Consider the following 21,287-nt stretch of genomic DNA (forward strand, 5'->3'; position numbering starts at 1 on the left):
CTTCGGCATTACGCTAAAGGAATTCGCGTAGGTGGTGCCGGGACTAAAGAATTGAAATAATGTAATAATCCTTGATAATTAGAAATAATTTCTATGTAGGTAACGTGAAAGAAACGAGAAACAATTTTCGAGATATGAAATTAAATAAGAGAGAGAAAGAGGGACAGAGAGAGAGAGAGAGAGAGAGAGAGAGAGAAAGAAAGAAAGTAGCACAACGAGTTTAACGATCGACACGGTACACGTATATCGATTGTTCTTTAAATTTCTTCAAAAATATTATTAGACAAGTGTTTATCGCGTAGGATTGTCCAGAATTTTACTATGCTCAGTCTCAGTGGGGTAAACGCGTCGGAGTGAAATCGATTAAAAAATTTTACTTCTCTTCAATTTTCTTTTTCCATCGAGTAACACGTAGTCGTATTTATTTTTTCATTTTCTATGTATCAATCGATAGGAATAATAATTAATCGAAGTACTCGCGTGATTCTCAATTAGAGATAATTGACCTAATAATGTATTTCTTCTTATAATAACGAGCATTAGAAAATAATTGAATGACGTTAAGCGTAAAAAGAACCTACGTGACTACTGATAATAAAATTAGTAATAAAGAGTCGAGTCTCCTTAATGGCGTTAATTAAGATAAAAATCGAATAGAGCCTAGGCAAGATCGAGATTCGCATAGATAAAAAAAAAAGGAGGAGAGAAGAAGAAGAAAAAATAACGGTCTCATAGAAATGACTTGGGTGTCCCGCGGTATGTTTTTTGATCGCGACTCGTTCCCCGCGTTTACCCTCCATCTCGAGTGAATCGCCCTGGCGACAGCCAGTAGTACAGGTCCGTGCAAACAAACTGCTGCTCCAGGCGCTGACTGTTACTAATTAAGGGTGGTTTCAGTACGCGTGTTAATTCTTAATTAATATCTTTGTCGCCTCCTCCGGCGTAGCAGCTCTTGGCTCCCCTTGCCCACCCCCTTTAACCTTCTCTTTCTCTCTCTCTCTCTCTCTCTATCTATCTCTCTCTCGTACGAGCGAACTCGCTCGCACGCTCTCTCTATTTATATCTCTCCTTTCACCTCTCGAACGACACCCTCGTCTCGTCCATCCACTTCTCCTCTTCTGGAGTCTCTCGAATGAAAGGAGCTGTATGGGAACACACGCGCATCTCGAGTCACCGCCGGTTACAATCGCTCGCTAGAGAAGGAAGGAAGGAAGGCAAGAGAAGTGGGAAGGAAGGAGATCGAAGAATATAAGAAGAGGAGAGTAGTGAGGAGCAGAGGACAGAAGAGGAGAGGAGAGGAAAAGAGAGGAGGATGAGAGAGAAAGAGAAGAGGCATTTACGAGAATCGCCTTTCCCAAATCCCTCGTAAATCGGCAACACCTCTTTCAATTTTCTTCCACTTCCTTAAAAGAAAGTTTCAATCCTTTCGTGAACTAAAAAAAAAAAAAAAGGAGATAGAGAGATTCACGTACGTACATATTCATACTTATATTTTTAGGTATAGTTCGAGTTTGATTAGCAGTACGCATGATCTCTTTGATTTTGAGCCCTTACGATCAAATTTTCTCCAATGGTACAACCATCAAACGAATCTAGTAATCAAGCTATGGGGTCTTCTTCATTTTTTATCGCAAAGTAATGCTTTCTCTCTCTCTCTCTCTTTTCTTCGAGACCATGATTTTAGTCAGCCTGGACTACGATTTTAAACCTTTTATAGAAAGCGGCTTTTCTACTCTTTTCTTCGTTCTTTCCTTCGTAACTCTCCCCTCTTCTTTCTTCTCAGGCTACCGTCTTACGCGTTTCTTTTCAACCAAGAGAGCAAGTTTCCAACGAGCGAGGAAATCGATACCGAAAGCAACGAAGATGATTGGATCGGACGTCGCACTTTTTCTTTTTCTTCTTCTTCTTTATTCGAGACTTCTCCTTCCTTGGACGCGTGGCGAACGTAATATCTGTCGATTCTCGATATTACCAAAGTAGGTAGCTTGATAGATAGAAAAAGATCCGAAGAGGGAGAGCTTGCAAGTTTTCTTCTTAGCGATGTTTCCCTCGTTTCCAATTTTCCCAGACGTCTTTACAGAGTACCGCTATCGTCCTAGCCTCAGGCAAAAGGGGTAGGTTGGCTGCTAGGTTGAAGAAGAAGAAGAAGAAGAAGAAGAAGAAGAAGGAGAAGGAGTAGAAGTAGAAGAAGGAGCTTTTCCTTTACTCTGAAAATCCTTCGGTATTTTTCTTTGCCAACAAATTGGACTATTACGTTCGCAAAGGCGCTGTTACCTTGCGAAAACCGTCAGCCGTATTTTCTCTCTTTCTGTCTCTCTCTCCTACCCCTCCTCTCTCTCTCTCTCTCTCTCTCTCTCTCTTACCCGTCGCTACATTTCGTGCAGTTCGTACCTGAGCTCTCAAAGTACCGCACAGTTGTTAAAACAAGCAATTCTGACGGAAAGCTCGTTACCGTTCCATCGCTTTCCCTTCACCCTACCTCCCTCCATTCCAAGTCCTTCGATCCTACCAGAGGAAGAGCTTTGTGTTCGTCGATAGAAATATATCTGCTACTTTTCTCTCTCTCTCTCTCTCTCCCCCTCTATTTTCCCTCGAACTTGATTAAGGTTCGTTACTTCGAGAAAGCAGTCAAGACAAAAGTAAAGAAACTAAAAAGGAATTATTTTCATTTTGGTCTTATGCAACAACAACAACAACAACAACAACAGCAAAAAGAAAAAATACAACAATCTTAGTTATAACTAAAAAATGTCTTCTTACTTTCTTTCTCCTTTCTTTTTTTTTTTCTTTCTTTCTTTCTTTCTTTCTAATCCTAGAACGATTTCCTAGTCCGGACTCGAATTTCTTAAGAGGAAAGTCTCTCCTTACCGATTAGCGTTTCAATGTGTTTGGGCGTGTCTGGGTAGTAGAAAATTTTCTAAATGTTTTGACAGGACACTCGATACGACTTTCGGAAGCAGTGAATTTTCCCTGTTATTGGAACTCTCCTATCTTTTATTTTCCTTTTTTACGTCTTCCTTTTCTCTTTTTACTACGTTTTTCATCAAGTTTCCGCAAGTTTCCGCAAATTTTCTTCGTTCGTTCTCGTGCATAGAGAAAATGATGATGAAAAGAGAGGAGAAGATATTCATATTTTTTTTCCTTCGCAAAGAACTTTATAAATACGAATTGAAAAATCGATCCATATTATCGAGCTTTTATACTTGGAAGGAAGGTCATCATGGTGGTGATCATTTTCAACCTGTCGTTTCTCGTTACGAGTAGCATCGCTTTGCGGAGCAAGCAAGCTCCTGTTTAATGGCTTGGAAAAATCGGAATCATCGTGCACCCGAATACGAAATGAGAGAGTATCTTTTTCCTAACTCGTCTTTCGTGAGCATGACGTCATCCTTGGAATAAACGGAGCCATCTGTATGACAATAACGAGCAAGAGAGAATATTCGTTTTCTTTCTTTTTTACTCTTTTCTTTTTTTTTTTTGAACTAAAAATGAATGAAAGAAAGAAAAGAAGTATAGTCTTTTTCTCATGACGATGATGATCTCACCTGGACTTGCATTCGAGAAGGTGCCTTTCGTCTGAGAGAATCCTGTAACAAAGAGAAAAAAAAAGGAAATTTTTTATCTTCTTCATTATCTTCTTCTTCTTCTTCGTCTTCTTGCTTATTGTGTCGTATTACTCGAAAATAGAAAATATGTGTTAAAGCATTTGGGGGTTAGACTTGATTACTTCGTTACACCTCGTTAATATATTTTTAATTCGAGTAATCTCCGTGGATTTTCGCCGAGGTCGGTCTCTCTCACTCTCTCTCTCTCTCTCTCTCTCTCTCTCTCTCTCTCTCTCTCTCTCTCTCTCTCTCTCTTAACGACATGGGTAGGAGGAGTTAGTCGGCTGCGATTCGATTAATTAAAACTCCGTGAAACTCCACGACACGAGGTCGCATTTCTTCGTCGAATAGTCCCCGCGAAAAGCCAAGAGTCCTGACCTTTTTTGCTTCGTCTAAATTCAATTAAAATAGGTACCGATAATGTAATGAGAGAACAGAACGTAATTTCGAGATACGTAAGGAAAAAAACGTAGGTAAACGAAAGGTAATTCCGATGAGGTTTCAAAACGTTCGTTAATTTTTTTCTCTCTTATTTCCGTGTCGTTAATTACCTAGTCCGAGAAAAGAAAAAGTTAGCCTTTTAACATCGCATCATGTTTTCGAGAAAGATTGAAAGAGAGAGGTGACCATTACGAAGTAGCACGAGCTTTCAATTCCAAAAGACGACAGAGAGAGAGAGAGAGAGAGAGAGAGAGAGAGAGAGAGAGAGAGAGAGAGAGAGAGAGAGAAGAGCTAGATACATCTACCTGTCCTTTCATTCATCTCGTCAGAGCAAAAAGAAAAAGAAAAATGACGACGAAGAAAGAGAAGAAAAGGAAGCATTCCTGCTTGAGTTAGCGAGGAGGTTAAGTCTTGCTAGTGGTATTAAGACGTTTCAGTACGGCCATTTTCTAATAAAGTCGTCTTCTTCGCGAAGTAACATCGAGGCGTGGGCTTGAAAAACAGGGGTTGAAAAAGATTCCCCCGTTTCTAAGAAAGTTAGGCCTCGTAGTCTCGGGGCAATGTTGGTGTCGGTGGTGAAACTCGTGTCGTTTCAAAACGGGGGTTTGCTGTGGTCGTATATAAGTTCGCGGGGGTGAGGAGAGAAATGGGTAGACTGCCTTGGAGAGTCGAGCTCCACCCTAAAACGACTTTAACGAGCCGTCGTCTTAAAATAGGGATGCTGAGCTTGAACCGAGTTTGCGCCGTTTGTTTGATAAATTAACCTAAAAAAGAGTATCATTATATCGGATCTGAAAAAAAAAAAAAAACAGGTCTGATGCGATACTAAACATTAGTGCTTTTCTTCCTTGCATCACCAACCCTCTTCTTATCGCCCTTAACCTACGGCAAGTATCGATTACTTGAAAATTGTCGAATAGTATATCTCTCAAAACGCGTGCGTGTCGCAAAATTCTCTATAGCATTCTTTTTCCTAATATTTTTTCTTCTTCCTTTTTCTTCTCCCTCCCCTCGTGACGATCGTCGGAACCGCTCAAAATCGAGATGAAGAGAAATTTAAACCTCGATCATCGTGTCAGCTTTACTACCGGCTGGGTTGCAAGGCCCATGAGGTTTCAAATTTTTTGAAAACCACATAATACCAACGACGCTAGAAAGAGAGAGAGAGGACAGGGGCAAGTCCATTGAGAAAAATCCACTTCCTAAGTCTCGTGTTACAGGCGTGTATTTTGACAGGATCTTATTGTCGTCGCACGGCTAAGCCCTATTGACCCTATTATGGCCCTATTAGTATTATACTAGGATTTGCGGTTACTCCTTGAAAAGCTTATTCTCTCTCTTTCTCTTTTTACTTTTCTTCTTCATTCCTATTCAATACAAGAAACATACGCGTGTGCCTGATTTCCACATATATATATATATATATGTGTGTGTATGTATACACACACACACATGCATATAATCCGAACCTTATTTTTCGTTTATTTATATAAGAAAATTGGATAGGAAAAGGAAGAAGAAAGAAGTAAAAAGTAGAGAGTAATCGTGTAGTCGTTTGTCGCGATTCGACGGAAAATTGCGAGTTCTCTTTCACCCTACAAATTAGCGACAAGGGGATGGATAGAGAAAGAAGAGCAAACGCGAACGCGGAGAAGGGAGAAGAAAATCGTTTGAGCGCGCGCGCGCGCGCGCGTGCACACATGTTGGCCCTTCCAAGAGGCTACTACCTACCTACCTTCGCTTTCCAACTTGCAAGCAGGCAAGCTCGGAATGAGCTGCTACTTAGAGAACGGCTGGAAACGTATTCAGAGGCACGCAATCAAGGTTCCTCATCGTTTTCCGTGCTTCACGCACACGCAAGAACGCGTTAGCTTCTCGCGCCTGCGTCTGAATTACACACACACACACACACACACATATACCTACGTATGTACGTACATATATCCGTGCGTGTGTTTGTGAGGTAAGCTCGCGCACAGATGAGGTCGGCGCGTGTGTGTTCGAGGCGTGAATTCATGTATGCTCGCGAAGTACTCTTCACTGGGGACAATCGAGGTGTTGGACTGGAAATCCATACCAATTTGAGCGACTTACGCTCGTTCGCTTGAAAGCCCGCAACGACAGCATACACGGCACGTTGCATTCGCGACACGCACTCACATACTCTAGCAAAAACTCGCGCGAGGACACGAAGAATTGCCTGCGGATCCGACTATACTTGTTCGACGACCGAGATTGGATGACGAAGAAATTTTGTTCCATGAGAATCATCGATCTAAGATCGGCGAGAGATTACGTTCGGATTCATCAGGTCGTTGCTCTTGATTTATTAAGTGGTTTTAATCAATTTCGTGGGATCAACGATTATGGGAAAATAGTTGGATTTTTATCGTAACGCGTGAGAATGTTCAAATTCGATCAATGTGGTATAATTAGGCTCAAGCTTCGTTACGATTCAGGAGGATCTACGGTCACGTCTTGAAACGACTGACACGAACTTTTTCTAATCGACGTGATATTAATCCATATCTCTTGGTAATTTTGAATGATCGCACGTCATTAATTCCATCGAACGCGAGATAACATTGAAATGAATAAAAATTTTGGTACGAAAGTTAGGAAATCGTCCCTGTGGAAATCGTCGGAGTTCTCGAAGTACCAGGGGATCGAGCGAAAGGGCTGCTCGAGGGATCAAGGGAGAGGTAGAGGGTGAAACTCGGCGAGTTCGCCGAGGCACGCTAATGGACATAGTTTGCTGCTAATGTCCGAGACTAATTCCCGTGTTATTTCATTAACGTCCCGCAGCTCCCCGAGGGGTTTAGCTCTCTGGCATCTACTACGTCGCTTTAACACCATCGCCATAACGCGTTCCCACTAGCACTACTACCCACGGTAGAACACTATGGCCTACCTCGTGGCCCGGACTCGACCTCGACGAACGACCTCGACGAACCTCCTCTAGGCCCTACGTCAACCCCCTTTGGACTTTGTCCTTTTACTTCACCGATGTCAAAGGGTCAAAATTTACGAGACGATTCATGAAAATTCTTATCTATTATTTTCCTACCTATGTAAGATATGCACGTACGCGTTCCATAAATCTTATCACGTAACGTATCATTATATCCACATCTAACCCTTTATTAATTATACGTAGCAACGTCATATAAAAAATAGAATGTATCTAAGAGACAATCGAACTGATTATTCTCGTGCTAATTCGTGTAAATTAATTATCGACAACTTTGACATTTTTACGTCACTCGGGCGTTTTGAAAGTAGTTGATTAATGAAATATTTGATATATGAAAGTAATCCATCAATTTTTCAAAATCAGAGACAAGTTTGAGAGATAAACTTGGAGTTATCCGCAGGCAGGGTATATAATTACCAGAGAAGCTTCGATTGGAGCTTTCGCTCGTATACTCTCGGATTGATTTGTTGGAGCGCGTTACGCGATTAGGCGATTAGGCGAGAGGCTGCTTCGAACGAGGGTCAAATGATTGACACCGCGACGATAGAGCGTAATGAGAGAAAATCATTTCTGACCGAGCAGGGAAAATTTGTGGCGAATCAATCGGTGGGAAAATGGCTCTTTCCACGTTTCGCAGTTCGATGATAAACAAGACGATATATGGATTTGATATTGGGGGAGAAACATAATTCCAGGATTTAACGGATTCAGGGATCGCTCGTTTCCTCTGTTTATCTACGATCTTTATGAAATTGTTCACTCTTCCCTTCGCAAATGTGTCTTTGATTAGAATGAATTTAATGTTGAAAGGCTTTTTCGGAAAAACGTGTTCGCGTTACTGAAAACTGAATTTTCTCTCGTTTCTCTGTCACCTAAAAAGCCAAAGCACGCATACGAGAAAAAGAGAGAGATGGAGAGAGAGAAAGAGAGAGAGAAGCGCCCTCGGTAGTGTTATCCAATTATTCTAAGTTGTTAAGGCGAGTTAGGACGCTTAAGGGACTAAATTAAGACATTCCGCGCGACAAATCTCCCAAGAATCTCAATTAACTTCTCCGAGGGCGGCGGTGCTTTAATTAACTGTTTAATTTCGTTTAATTTGCATTCGCGATTGCATAAGCCTCCTACCGGAATATCGATTCCGATAGTTATCTCTTTCTTTCTCTTATCGTAATCGATATATCTCTACTTTGATTTCATCAGTTGTTAGGAAATACATTTAAAAGATTACGTTCTCCTTCGTGCAAAAAGAAATAAAATTTTTAATTATCGATTAGTAATATAGAGATAAAGAGAGAGTATACGTACATCTCTCTCCCTCTTTTATCTCAAAATCGATATGTCTTCTGTCTGGTTTAACGTAAGATAAGGAAATAAAATGTTTCAATTTTAATTAAAAATTAATACCAGCGAGAGGGAGAAAGAGAGAGGATATAATCAGAGAGAAGAGAGGATAATAATCATCACTCGGTCTCTCTTATCAAAATCTTCGATTGCAAGTGCTACTCCAGATGAAAAAATTGAATTAGCTCGGAAAGCGAAATAAGATTTCTCCGGTTTAACTATAAATTAGCAATAAAGAACGAGAGTGTAAAAGTAAGAGAGAAAGAGAGAGGGTATCGAAGAAAAGAAGGAGCGAACGATGGTCTCGCGACGGGGGTGACGCGAGCGATATCGGATTTAAGCGTAGAAGGCTAATTTGAATTGCAAGGCACTTACGCACACGCGTGATCGCGCAATATCGTGTGCGGGCACGTAGAGTAATACCGGCGTGGAGGCGTGTGTTCCTAGAGTGCGCGTAGTTCGCACGTAACAGAGAGAAAAAGAGAGAGAAAGAGAGAGAGAGAGAGAGAGTGAGAGAGAATTGTGAACGTAGAAACGGGGAGAGTGAGAGCGAGAGAGAGAGAGAGAGAGAGAGAGAGGATTGTATTACGAGTCTCTTACCACCGACTCCAGGCACTTTCCAGAAAACAAAGCCCGAGCGAATTCATAATTCGCTAATTTGTTCAAGATTTTTTGCTCGAGTGCCGACGCTCGGTATGCTTTGTCGCAAATGTCGGCGTCGAACACGAGCTCGGGGATGGTTACGCGTTTCGAGTCGCTTTGAAGTACTAATCAGTATCGACCTGCGCCTATAGGCCGCACCCTCCGTCTCCACCCTCCTCTTCCTCCTCCTTCTCTTCTTCCTCTTCCTTCTCCTCCATCACCACCACCACTACCACCACCTCCACCACTACCACTATCATCATCAGCTAGCTAACCACCCCCAGTGCGCAGAATTTAATCCCCTCTCCACGAAATCCCTCTTTTCTTCTCTCTTTCTCTTTTATTTCCTTCTTTATTTCCTTCTTTATTTCCTTCATTCCGTTTTCTTCCACTATGAGCTTTCCCATTGTAAAAATTGTATTCCGTACTTGCAACGGTTACGTTACTAGTTAAGACGCATTATGTAGTCATAGAGAATTTTGGGGATTAAATAAATCGAAGGAAAAGTGATCAGGAGAATCTCGTATCTTGGAACAAAACGATGAAGTAGGCGTAAATTTACCACTCGAAGTTCGGATACTTTTTCTTTTTGTTTTTCTTTTCTTTTTTTTTTCTTCTTCTTCTTCTTTTTCTTGCAAAACAGAGGACGGTGGTGGCAAGGGTTGCGCGATTATACGACGATTTGTTGAATGGTTCGTCGAGAAGCGTTGGCAGAAACAAGTCTGCAGAGAGAAAAGAGATGTGTAAGATCGTTTGAGAGAGGCAGAGAGGGAGGGAGGGAGGGAGTAGGCGAGAAAAGAAAGAGAGACAGAGAGAAAGACAGAGAGAGAGAGAGAGAGAGCGAGGGAGAGGGAGAACAGTAGATAGGGAATGAGTATGTGTCCTCCTCTGCTAAGCGTTGATAGGCAATCTAGTTGATTGCCAACTTCAAACGAACCGAAAAGCAGTGTGCGAAAGTCGATATGGCGAAGCAAAGAAAGTGGAGAATCAAGTGCGAGAACGAATCTCAGAATTTGGAACAATACCTCTCCGGCCTCACCTTTTCCTCTCCTCGATCACAGGCAAATACGATTTTCTCTCTACGTCTCTAGACGAAGTTTTATCGATTTCATCAACCCTCATCAAACTCTTTTTTTTCTTTTTTTCTTGTTGCCTTTCTTCATTTTCTAATTTGAATCTATAATCATCGTAGTGTTTAAGTGATCAATTCGATTCAAACGATCTCTTTTTTCTTTTTCTTTTTTTTTTTTTTTTTTGAGTATTATTATTATTATCGATCGTAAAAAAGAGAAAGAGAAAAATCCTTGTTCAAGTCCTGCCCTGTACTTTCTTCTTTAAGTCTGCCCAAGATTTAAGACAAAAAATAAAGGTACGAGAAGCGCGCGCGCGCGCGCGCGGCAAATAAATGCTCTACTGTAAGACGAGGTGCCAGAGTGACGTTTGAATGGAAGGTCTGATCCTTTGTCCTGACCCCCGAACGGGAACCCGATACTCGAAAAACGTTCTCAAAATTCACTCCGAAACGAACTAGTCGCTCTCCTCCGCGCTCGTGCGTTCGTTTCCTTCAAAGATTAGCGCCCCACTGTAATCGAGTCATCGTTCTTATAAGTGACTTTCTAATAGACCCTGACTCAGAGCCTTTCGTCGATCGAGAAAATTCGTCGGATCGATCGATCGCTCCAACCGAGGGGTAACGCGTTTCGATTTTTCAAATTTCATTTTATTTAATCTTTCTTCTTTCTTTTGCTCTTCGGTTTTGTTTCGAATCGACTCCTTCCATATTTGAAGAAGAAATTAATCTCGTTTTGGTAACAGAACGAAACAATCGATGACGATGTGGAACAGAGGTTGGTTGTTCCGATTAGATTTGTATTCGTTCTCAAGATCGATGGAAATCCGAACGACTCTATTCGGTATGAGTTGAGAACAGTTTGCGCGCACGCAGCCATTTTTACGATTCATCGAGGTTCTTTGTGTTTTGGTGAGACATTGCAGGTCTACCCGACACTCAACTCATTATACCACTAATTATTCATAACGTTGGGGATTATTCCAACGAAAATATTCGATTCCCACAATGTGCAAGGCACGTAGCTACCGTTACATGATATTCTAACGCGTTCGTGACGTTATGAACGTTGTTAAAAAAGAAAAAGAAGAAGTAGATATTCGCACTAGGGTATATAGCAATTAGTTTGAATTTTGTTAGTCGGAAAGTAGTCCGAGAGAAAATCGTCAGCTGTGTTTGGAAGCAAGAATTTTCCGAAAAATCCCTCGATTCTTGTAGGAAGAAATCGTAGACACAATGGGGCACGTTCTGAACGAGCAACAAAGGTGCGATTTTCGGTAACACGATCTCGAGTAGGCTCAGGGTGTTAAACGATAGCCATAAGTGGCACGTTAAGTGCTCGTTTCACGGGAGAACGATGATACCGTGCTATCGATTGAAGTCGTGTTACCCGACGGAAGATGAACGAGCTTCGAAGTAGCCGAGTTGGAATACGTCGGTTCTGCAAAGACCAAGAAAGATAATCGACGTTGTTTCTATAACTTACCATGAGGCGGTGTATGCTGAGTCGGACTATGTTGATGATGATTAGCAGTAACGGCAGTCCCAGGAAGTACATGTTGCGCGTGTGCGGCTGGATGAACGTTGACACCAGCAGGTGAGGCAGGAAGTTGACCTGGTTGATGTACCTGATGATGAGGTACATGATGAGCGGGATGTGGATGAGGCGGTGGTAGAAAAGCAGCCGCGACGGCAGCCTGAGCATTCAGGTAGGCCATACGCGAGGCCGTCAAATTTCCAAGATTCCCAAGATTCCCAAGATTACCGAGATGATTCGTCAAGCTAGGCATGTAATCCCAGAGTTTGTGATGAGGCGCAGTTGGCGCATAAGAAACCGCCGAGACGCCGGCGGGTGGCGATCCCTGAGGCGAGCCTCGATCGGTACCACTTGCATTTCCGGTACCATTGAGACCCAATAACTCCTGAATCGCGAACGGCGAGCGTTGCGGCATCTTGCTGTCCTTCGCCCAAATTTCTTTTCTTTTTAGAATTTTCAAAATGTCATCTTGTGAGATGACTATCTTCTTCTTCTTCTTCCTCTTTCTCCTCTTTTCCTCCTTCTTCTTCCTCTTCCTCTTTCTTTACGACTTAGGAACTTTCTGTTTATACGTATCGTATATAGATTTGTCTCGTTCTATCCCTTCCGATTTTTAGATAAACTTGACTTTTAACACGATCGTTTCACGATAGGCCCCTAGCTCACGTCCATCCGGCGTCCGACGCTCCGTTACGTCCACGTTCAAGTTCAATTTCTTCTTTCTTAACTTCCCCTAAACGACGATTATTCGATTCTAGATTAAGTCTCTAGGCTAACTTTCGTTGCTTCTTCGTTGAGATTCACAGTGTTATACTTAGATTTCTGTCTAAGTGTTCTCATAGATCTCCATAATTGAACAACTCCCTAGGTAGAGTATCCCTAGGGAAAATCTAGCCTCCTTCGAAGCTAGATAAATACGATTATATCTTCGACTAATCTTCGTTGTATCTTGCCACGGAGATGGATAAATAGATAAATACGGATAGACGGAGAAAGAAAGAAAGAAAGTAGTCTGCCGGCGGGCAAACTTTCAGTAAGCGACGGCAACGCGACAGGGAGAAGGTCTACTTCTCTCTAAAAGAAAACTTCACCTCTTTTACCTCGGTGTTTCTTTCTCACGTTTTGATCTCACACTTTATAAACCATTTCTCGTCGAAGATATTATACAAGTAAAAGCGTCACTAAAAAGACGAGAGACAGGTCGAATAAGAGACGATCCTTTCCACGAAGATCAACTTACTTTTTCCAACCGATCTTTCATCCAATGGAGAATATAACAAAGTCGACGATTTTCAAACTGAGAGAAACTGGGGGAGAAAGAGAGAGAGACAGACTGATCTGATACCGTCCAGAAACAAAGATTTTTTTGAGGATTCGCACTGTTTGATGTCCTCGTTCTCGATATATAAGAAATAAAAAAAAGCCAAATGATATATATATATATATATGTATGTGTCTATGTATATATATATACGTGTGTACGTGTGTGCGTGCGTGTGTGTGTGTGTCTCTCTTTCTCAGTGAGAAACGTGAGCGTCGTTGAATATTGAAGAAGCTCACTCGCGAGATCTTTGTCGGAGCGCAACCGTGTCGTCGTCGCGGCGATGGGCAACTGAGCTCGCTCGCTGCCGGCTGCACGGGGTTGGGAGCCCCCGGGGGCGGCCACCACCGTCTCGTTTCTCTCTTCTCTTCTCTTCTCTCCTCTCCTCTCCTCTCCTCTTCTCTCCTCTCCTCTCCTCTCCTCTCGTCTCCTCTCCTCTCCTCTCCTCTTCTCTCCTCTTCTCTTCTCTCCTCGCCCCTACAGCCAAGCTTCGTTTCGTTTCGTTTCGTTTCGTGTGTGCGATACGCGCGGGCGCGCAATTCTACCCTAAGAGAGGGGTGGTCGTCGCTGTCGACAGTGGCCCTCTCGCTTCGCCGATTGGTCCGTTTTTTCACACTCCCAACCGGGCAGACATAGCCCTAGTTACCGAACAGAAGGTGGGCTTTGCCAACGTTGACGCCTCAACATCGAGGCCTAGGATACGCCTACGAACGACCGCTTCGCCAAGCCGAAAACTTCTCTACCATCCCTTTTACTTTTATTTTCTTTTTATTCTCCACCTCATCCTCCTTCTCTTCCTTCTCCTGCTCCTGCTTCCTCTCCTTCTTCTTATTCCTCTTCTTCTTCCTCCACGATTCATAGATACTGTTCTTTTAGTTACTTCTTTTTTTCTATCTTCCTTATTTCTTTTTCCTACAGGAACGCGATACTCGGATCTTTGAAAATTTTCTTTTTCGTACATTATCATATAACTTACTAATTTTTCATTCTGAATTTGTCTTAAATTTAAATTACTTATAGTTAGGGATATTCAAGCAACGTGTAATCGTATAAACGTCGTTTGAATCATTTTGATTATCTCTCCTGTCAAAATCAGCTGTTCCTGTTTTTTTTTCTTTTTTTCTTTTTATTGGTTTTTTTCACATATCTCTTTCTTTCATCGCTACAAGAATTTGAATAAAAATATCGTCATAGGTCGTTAGTACGAAGTGTTAAGAGAATTTAGAAAGATTTATGATTTCGAATCCGGTCCAAAAGCAAAGTTTGAAAACCAAGGAAGAGAATCGCGGCGTTGTGAAACGGCCTTCTCACTCGGAGGTTCTATTAATGATGTGGGAGTGGTCTGGGCAGCAGCCAATCAGAAAGCGCCACTTTCAACCCTCATTGGCCGTGACGTAAATCGATTTATAACTCACCCTCTTGGCGGTCGTGAGTCGAAACACGCCCTTAAGGCGGATAGCCTTAAGGTCGTGTCTCCTGATCCTTTTGGAACTTGCTTGGAGTGAGGAAGAGAGAAAGAAGACAAGGGAAAGGAAGAAAAGGTGAAAGTTTGGATAAAAAAAGATGCAGAGTTTTTCAAAACTTTACTTTCACTTATATTTCGAAATTTTTTTTTTTTTTTTTTTTTTTTTTTCATTTTTTTAAAATATTATTTTCAGTTGTACTCTATTGTTTTCTTGCTTACTATCTTGTGTTACTTAGTCATACAAATTTTTAATAATTTATGAATGAAAAGTTTCATTGAAATAAGTAACTTATGTGTGATATATCTATATATCTCTATCTCTCTTACTCTCTCTCTCTCTCTCTATCTCTCTTTCTATGTCTCACGCATACAAATTAGTAGTGATTTATGAATGAAAAATTTCATTGAAACAATTGACTTTCGTACTTAAGCGTAAACTATCTACCTATATATTTATCTCTTTCTTATATAAATTCGTAGTAATTTATGAATAAAAAGTTTCAATGAAATAGTAACATATGTGTAACATTTGTGTATGTCTATTTCTTACTTGTACAAATTGTTAGCGATTTATGAATGAAAAGTTTCATTGAACAGCAACGTACATGTAAAATATCTATATGTCCATCTCTGTCTTATACAAATTTGTAGTATCTAATTTATGAATGAGAAATTTCATTGAAACTTTTAGTAATCTATGAATAAAAAATTTCATTGAAATAAATGCCTTAGGTATAAAATCTCTCTTTCTCTCTCCCTCTCTCTCTCTTTCTCTCTTACTCGTACAAATTTTTCATAATTCCTCAATGAAAAATGTTGTTTAAACGAATATAAAGTTGAAACTTTTGTCTCTAAATATCATGGGATATTTTGATTAAATTATATTTTTCTCATGGAGATATCACGAAAAGCACAGTAATTATTGATAAAGAAAGGCTCCGGGATCGAATGTCCTCGTGATAATTACGAGAGCCGTTTGGGAAGGAAGTAAGGACCGAGTGAAAAGGATAACGCTCGAGTTATTTCAATGGGAAGAAAAGAGAAAGGGAGAGAGACAGAGATATGTCTTATGGGTCTTCTTTGTGAGAAAAGGCTTCGAGCTCACCGAAGGTATTGTTTCGTCGAAAAATCTCGCGAGCTTCTTCGTTCGTTCAACGTCGTGGCTAAAGAAAAGCGTAGAAACAGCCCCCGTTCTTTCTTTTCCTTCAAACCCACCCCTTTCTCGTTTGCTACTTGTGTCGAGAGATTATTATACTCCTTGCGAAAATCTACGGTGTTGTTTGAAAGAAGTTTTTCTAATGATCATAGCTAGATTTTACGTAATTAATTTTTTTATTCCCAACATAAATTTTTATACTTGGAAATTATCATAAAAACTAATTCGTCATTATTTAAAATTTCATCGAAATTACGTAAGTTAATAATCGGAATATCAGTATTTCGAACAAAGCGTAAAAATTTTTTAATGTAGAATGAGAAGATAAAAGAGAGAGAGAAAGAGAGAGAGAGAGAGAGAGAGAGAGAGAGAGAGAGAGAGAGAGAGAAGAAAGATCGTGTGTCTAACAGCGTGCATGTAAATAACCTTGAATAAACGTAAACAATGTTTACGTGAACACGTGCAAATTTGGATCGAAGAACAGAGAGATAGAGAGAACGAAAGAAAAGAAAGAAGAATCTTGGACGACCTTTCGATAGTAACCTTGAATAACGTAAACCATATTTACACGGATATATGTGTAAGCTTTGTACGTGACTCATGCCGATGATAACAAAAAAAAAACGTTTCAAACATTTGGTAGGACACGTAGGCCCTGGCAGTCCTTCAACGGCGGTCAAAGACTTAACATCGAGAACAAAGAAGGTCGAGCTTAGCTTTCTTATTCCTACGTGTTCTTTCACGCTCAACGATACTTGGGAAGATTTTAATAGGATTTTAACAAGATTTTAACAGGTTTGTTAATTCATATTTGTAATACCTTTCATCGTATATCGTATATACGGTTTTATATTTCTACGTTTAGTTTTAATACACGATTAGGGTTAGATTAAGCGTCAAGATTGAAGTAACTAATGATCGATCTTTGACAGGGTTATATTTTAGAAAAATGTTTACTTTCCTTAGCAACGAAATATTAGATGCGAACTTCTAACGATATATTATATCGTATAATATATATATTGCGTATGGTTTTTTATTTTTATATCTAGTTTTAAGACGTAATCAGAGGGAGAGTGAAGGATTGAATGCAAATTTCTAACAATTTTATTTTTCACATATAGCGCACGATTTTCTAGTTTTTATGTTTAGTTTTAAGATAGGATTAGAATAAGAACAAAGGCGAAGAACGAGGGAACGAGTGATCTGTCTTCGACAGAAGCATATTTTCGTCAAAAATTCTCAACTTTGTTAGCAACGATATATTAGATACTTATTTCTAACGATACGTTTTATCGCATCGTTATCGTACGTATTTTAAAACAAATAATTAGATTACGAATTAACGTATACAGACAGCAAACGAATCGTTTATTGATAACATAATGTTTTCGTCAAATTTTGAACTTCGTTAGCGAGAAAAGGTTGAACAGTTAATTTCTAACGATTCGTATCGTAGTTTGAAGAAATAATTAGGCTTTGGAATGAACTTTAGCGAAGATGGAAATGACAAACGATTAATTTTCGATAGAAAAATATTCTCGTTAAACTTTTGGTTAACTTTTGATTCTCGAATAAACGTTTGTTAGATAGTTAGAAAAGCTTCAATGGAAATCAAGAAAACGTCTAACTCGATCGAAGCGATCTGTGGGCGACAGTAGTGCTAGTTAGACGGAGTTGAAGCACTACCGTTTCCGGAAATGCCTAGGAGATGAGGCTCGGTGCGAACACGATGCCCCGACTCACGGTCTGTTAATTTATCTAATTACGATAGCAGTCGGGATAATTTAGCCCCACACCGCCGGAAATTCGAGACTAACGGTGTGCCGGGAAACACCGAATTAGTCGGGATGCTTTGGAAACGTTGAAATTTCACGTTCAGCCCGAGAATCCGTAACACAGGCACTTAACGATCATTACTTAATCCCTTATTTTTTGCGAATTAATCGATCGTTTAGAATTATTTTAGAAATTATTTTGATATAGATACTTATCGTTTCTTTAATTACGATTTTATACGTCCGAGAATTAATCAAATAATTTTTTGTTTAGAAGAGCTTAACGATTTTTAATTATAATAACAATATCTACAAGGCGAATTACTTTCTATACAAAGTCAAGTTGGGTATCTTATACGCATATATACTCGATCTTATAGCTTTCCTCGCGAAATCGATAGTTGCTTCATTATATAATTTTTACCTGTTGTAAAGTCAGGACGAGTTTATCGTCAGAAAATTAATTGTTAATTCATTGCGTAATTTTTTGTCGAGATACAATATCGTTTTATATAGAAGGGTAATAAAAAATCACAAGTAGGTAGAGTAATGATATCTCATGAGAGTAAATCGCGCAAAGTAAGTTGACGATATAATCTCAAATCGAATTTAGAGAGTAGAATTCGATCGATGAAAGGAGCCGTACTAGCTTTGACGTGGGTAGATGTATAAACGAAATTCTTCAATCAGATTTGACGAAGGGTCGAGATAACTCTCTCGTCCTTCGTATTTTCTATATCCTGTTACTTACTCCTTATTCCTTACTTGCGTGTAACTTAGAAAAAAGGACATACCCTCTCTTTCTCTCCCACTCATTCATAAAGAACGTTTTCGCGTAGTCTCGCAGAATCGTTAATCCGCAAGTTTTCCAATTAAGCTACGCAAGAGCCAGAAGCCCTTCTCGTTCCTCTTCGTTCGACGGCCTTGGACGAGTTCGTTCTCGACTGGCCCTTTTCGCCTTTACGACGAGACGAGCCTTCTCTCTCGCCCTCTCTTTTCGCTCTTTGTAAGCGAAAATACTCAATTCGGACGTTAAATTCGATTACAGTATTCCTGATTAATCCCAAGTATCCTTTGCCAAAGGAAGAACCGACATCGTCTCTCTTTCTCTCTCTCTTTCTCTCTCTCTTTATCTATCTATCTATCTATCTATATCTCTTTTTAACTCGCTCAAAGCTTATCCATCCCTCCTCTAGACCAACTAGATAAAAAGAAAGATATTAAAATCTGCTGAGACGAGTGATCGACGTTTGTATCGCATCTTACGTTATATAAAGAAGTGCCCTCGTTATTCTCGACACTCACTTTTGTCCTAGGATTAAGAATTAATCCTTGCACGCTAACGAGGGTAAAATCGCATATTGAGGAAAGCTTCTTCCTCCCGTCTAGTCGCTCGGAATCGTGTAATTTAACTAAAAAATAGGTTGGTCTTATTTCCCTCTCCCCTGCCTCTCTCTTTCACGTTATGAAATAGAAATTTGTAGTAGGGTTGAGATATGAATTTCACAAGTATAAAAGGTAAGCCTTGTGGATGTGGAGAGAGGGACAGAGCGACAGAGAGAGAAAGAGAGAGAGAGAGAGAGAGAGTCTGAGAGTAGGTAGCGTTGATAACTCTGCATCCTACTCGTACGTTTTAAAGGAAGTTCGTTAACTTTGTTCTTATTTCGATGATTCCTCCTTCGGAGGATGAGGTTGAAGCAAGAGAGAAGAGAATCACGGAGACCACCCAAGGCTCGTCGAAAAGACGACAAGATAATTCCCGGCTCTCAAAAAAGTCAGCCAGTCATCGCCTTTAACTAGTAGTCTTTCTCTTAATCTTCGCTCCATGAAACCTTAAGTATCTGCAGCCACTCGAAATTTTCACAATGCTTCTCTTCCTCTTCTCCTCCTCCTCCTCCTCCTCCTCCTCCTCCTCCTCCTCTTTCTCCTTCTCCTCCTTCTTCCTCTTCTTCTTTTTTCTCGTCTTCTTTTTCTTATTCGAACGTATCCATTCTATTTTTCTTTTCCTTTACACACTCTAAACGCATCCCGGTGATCGTGAGAATCTTGTGAAAAAGCTCTATCATCATCTTTCTCGTCTGAAATTATCTAGGAATTTATTTATTTTGTTTTCATTTTATTTGAAAAATTACCTATCTAATTTTTTTCTTCAATTATATAAGATCTCTTTTTATAGGTAGAAGACATCTCGGATTAGAGTATATTGCGATTAGAAAATATAGCGATAAAAAGTATCTTTGTTTTTCAATTTTGTTTAGGAAAGATCTGTTATAAAATTTCTTGCAGATTTTATCTACTTCTTTCATTATTTACATACATTATTATTTTAAGGAAAAGATACTTTTGAGATTAGGTATTTTGTTTTAAAAATGACCATATCCATTATACGATAAAAGTGTTTCGCATTTTTTGATTTACTGTAATAGCATCATCGAATACAGTTACAAAATGAATATCAATGCACATTTTTATCTAATATAAATTAAAACAGATATATAAAATACAATATATATATATATATATACACATACACAACGAATTAAACAATTTTCTTGCAGGCTTTTCACCACGTTTACGTCATTAATTTCAAGTTGAATGATCTAACAATAGATGGCAGCAGAAGTATCGTCGGTAATACTGGACGTGCTGCCTCCTACGTAGGAAGAATCGAACCAACCCTTCGGTCGATTTTTTCCACCCTTTTCAACCCTCGTCACATGGAACTTCAACGGGAGAGCCCACAGTCAATATCTCGAAGAAGGTTGAGATGGGAGCCAAACGATATCAAAGTTCCCCTGAAAAAAAAAATTACCTACTTTACATAATATTTTCAATCTTAACGAAATAACAGCTCTACAACTAATATTTTACATTTACATTATTTTACATTTCTAAAAGTATCTTCAAGAGAAGAATCGAATGGATTCTGTACTGAGATCTAATAATCCAAAGCCAAGAAAAAGAAAAAGAAAGCATATCAATTCTAAGGTCAAGAAAAGAAAAGCAAATAAATCTTGAATAAGACATGAAGATAAAAAGATGAAAGAAAAAAAGGAAAGAAAGAAGTTAGTTTGTCGAGAGAGAAGTCATCTCGTTAACTCCTAGCTCTCTACCGTTTATAAAGCGATTATCGGCTTGATCTCCTTTCAAGACACTCGACGTCTTCTTCTTCTTCTTCTTCTTCCTCCTCCTCCTCCTCCTCTTCTTCTTCTTCTTCATCCTCCTCTTCGAAGCGCAAGAAGTAAGAAGATCCATCCGAGGCGGTTCGAATAATTTGAAATTTATCGGGGCTTCTCAATGAGCGACACGGTGGCTAGCGTTAATGGTATACTGGATACGTCTTCAAAAGGAATCAAGTAATGCGACTTCTTCGTATCGGCCGATCGAACGAAGACGAGGAGGGAACGAGAGAAGGAAACGATGATAGAGTTGAGTAGGTGAGAAAGAGGAGAGTGACGAGAAGGGATGTTTCGGGTGGGAGAAGCTCGTTAAATATTAAACTTTGAGGCTCCTTTCTACAAAGGTCTTGTCTTCCGTGGTCTCTTCGTATTCCTCAACTTGCTATGGCGCATCTTCTTTCTCTCCCTACTTATTAGAAAACGACGTGTAACGATCGACGAAGAACGAATTTCACGAAACGAGACATCCTAGAGATTATGCCAATATTCTCTAGGCAAGATCATCGCGAGTCCCTGAATAAAATCTTTTCAAGTTCTTACGCAAAACGCGATACATTTCTTTTCTTTTCTTTGTTACTTTTTTCTTGTCTTTCCTCTTATCTTTTCGATTTGAACTCTGAACTTTCGACTTTTCTTTCTTGGGTCTTAGCATTGAGAATGATCGCAGTTATTTAAATTGATTTAAATGGTTATTAATAAAGAAACTATTAAATTAATAGTTCGTTAACGAGTATAGACGTAGCCATGCGTATGACCATGGTGTTTATATGAACACATGT

General features: G+C 39.9%; 1 protein-coding gene across 8 annotated transcripts in view; it reads right to left on the minus strand.

The window, feature by feature from the left end:
- Positions 1-21,287, minus strand: part of LOC122635342 (visual system homeobox 2-like) — a 57,153-nt gene that overhangs the window by 26,995 nt on the left and 8,871 nt on the right. Inside the window, exons 1-3 of one of the 8 annotated variants that reach the window (XM_043825460.1) lie at positions 12,850-13,300; positions 11,559-12,790; positions 3,546-3,587 (exon numbers count right to left, since the gene is read on the minus strand). In XM_043825460.1, coding sequence (XP_043681395.1) covers positions 3,546-3,587; positions 11,559-12,024 — 508 coding nt within the window. In that variant the 5' untranslated portion in view covers positions 12,025-12,790; positions 12,850-13,300. Of the gene's footprint in view, positions 1-3,545; positions 3,588-11,558; positions 13,302-21,287 lie in introns of those variants that run through there. The other 7 variants (XM_043825467.1, XM_043825459.1, XM_043825461.1 and 4 more) reach the window with 7 other exon arrangements.

The sequence above is a fragment of the Vespula pensylvanica genome, chromosome 18 (genome assembly GCF_014466175.1).
Source record: "Vespula pensylvanica isolate Volc-1 chromosome 18, ASM1446617v1, whole genome shotgun sequence".
Lineage (NCBI taxonomy): Eukaryota > Metazoa > Arthropoda > Insecta > Hymenoptera > Vespidae > Vespula > Vespula pensylvanica.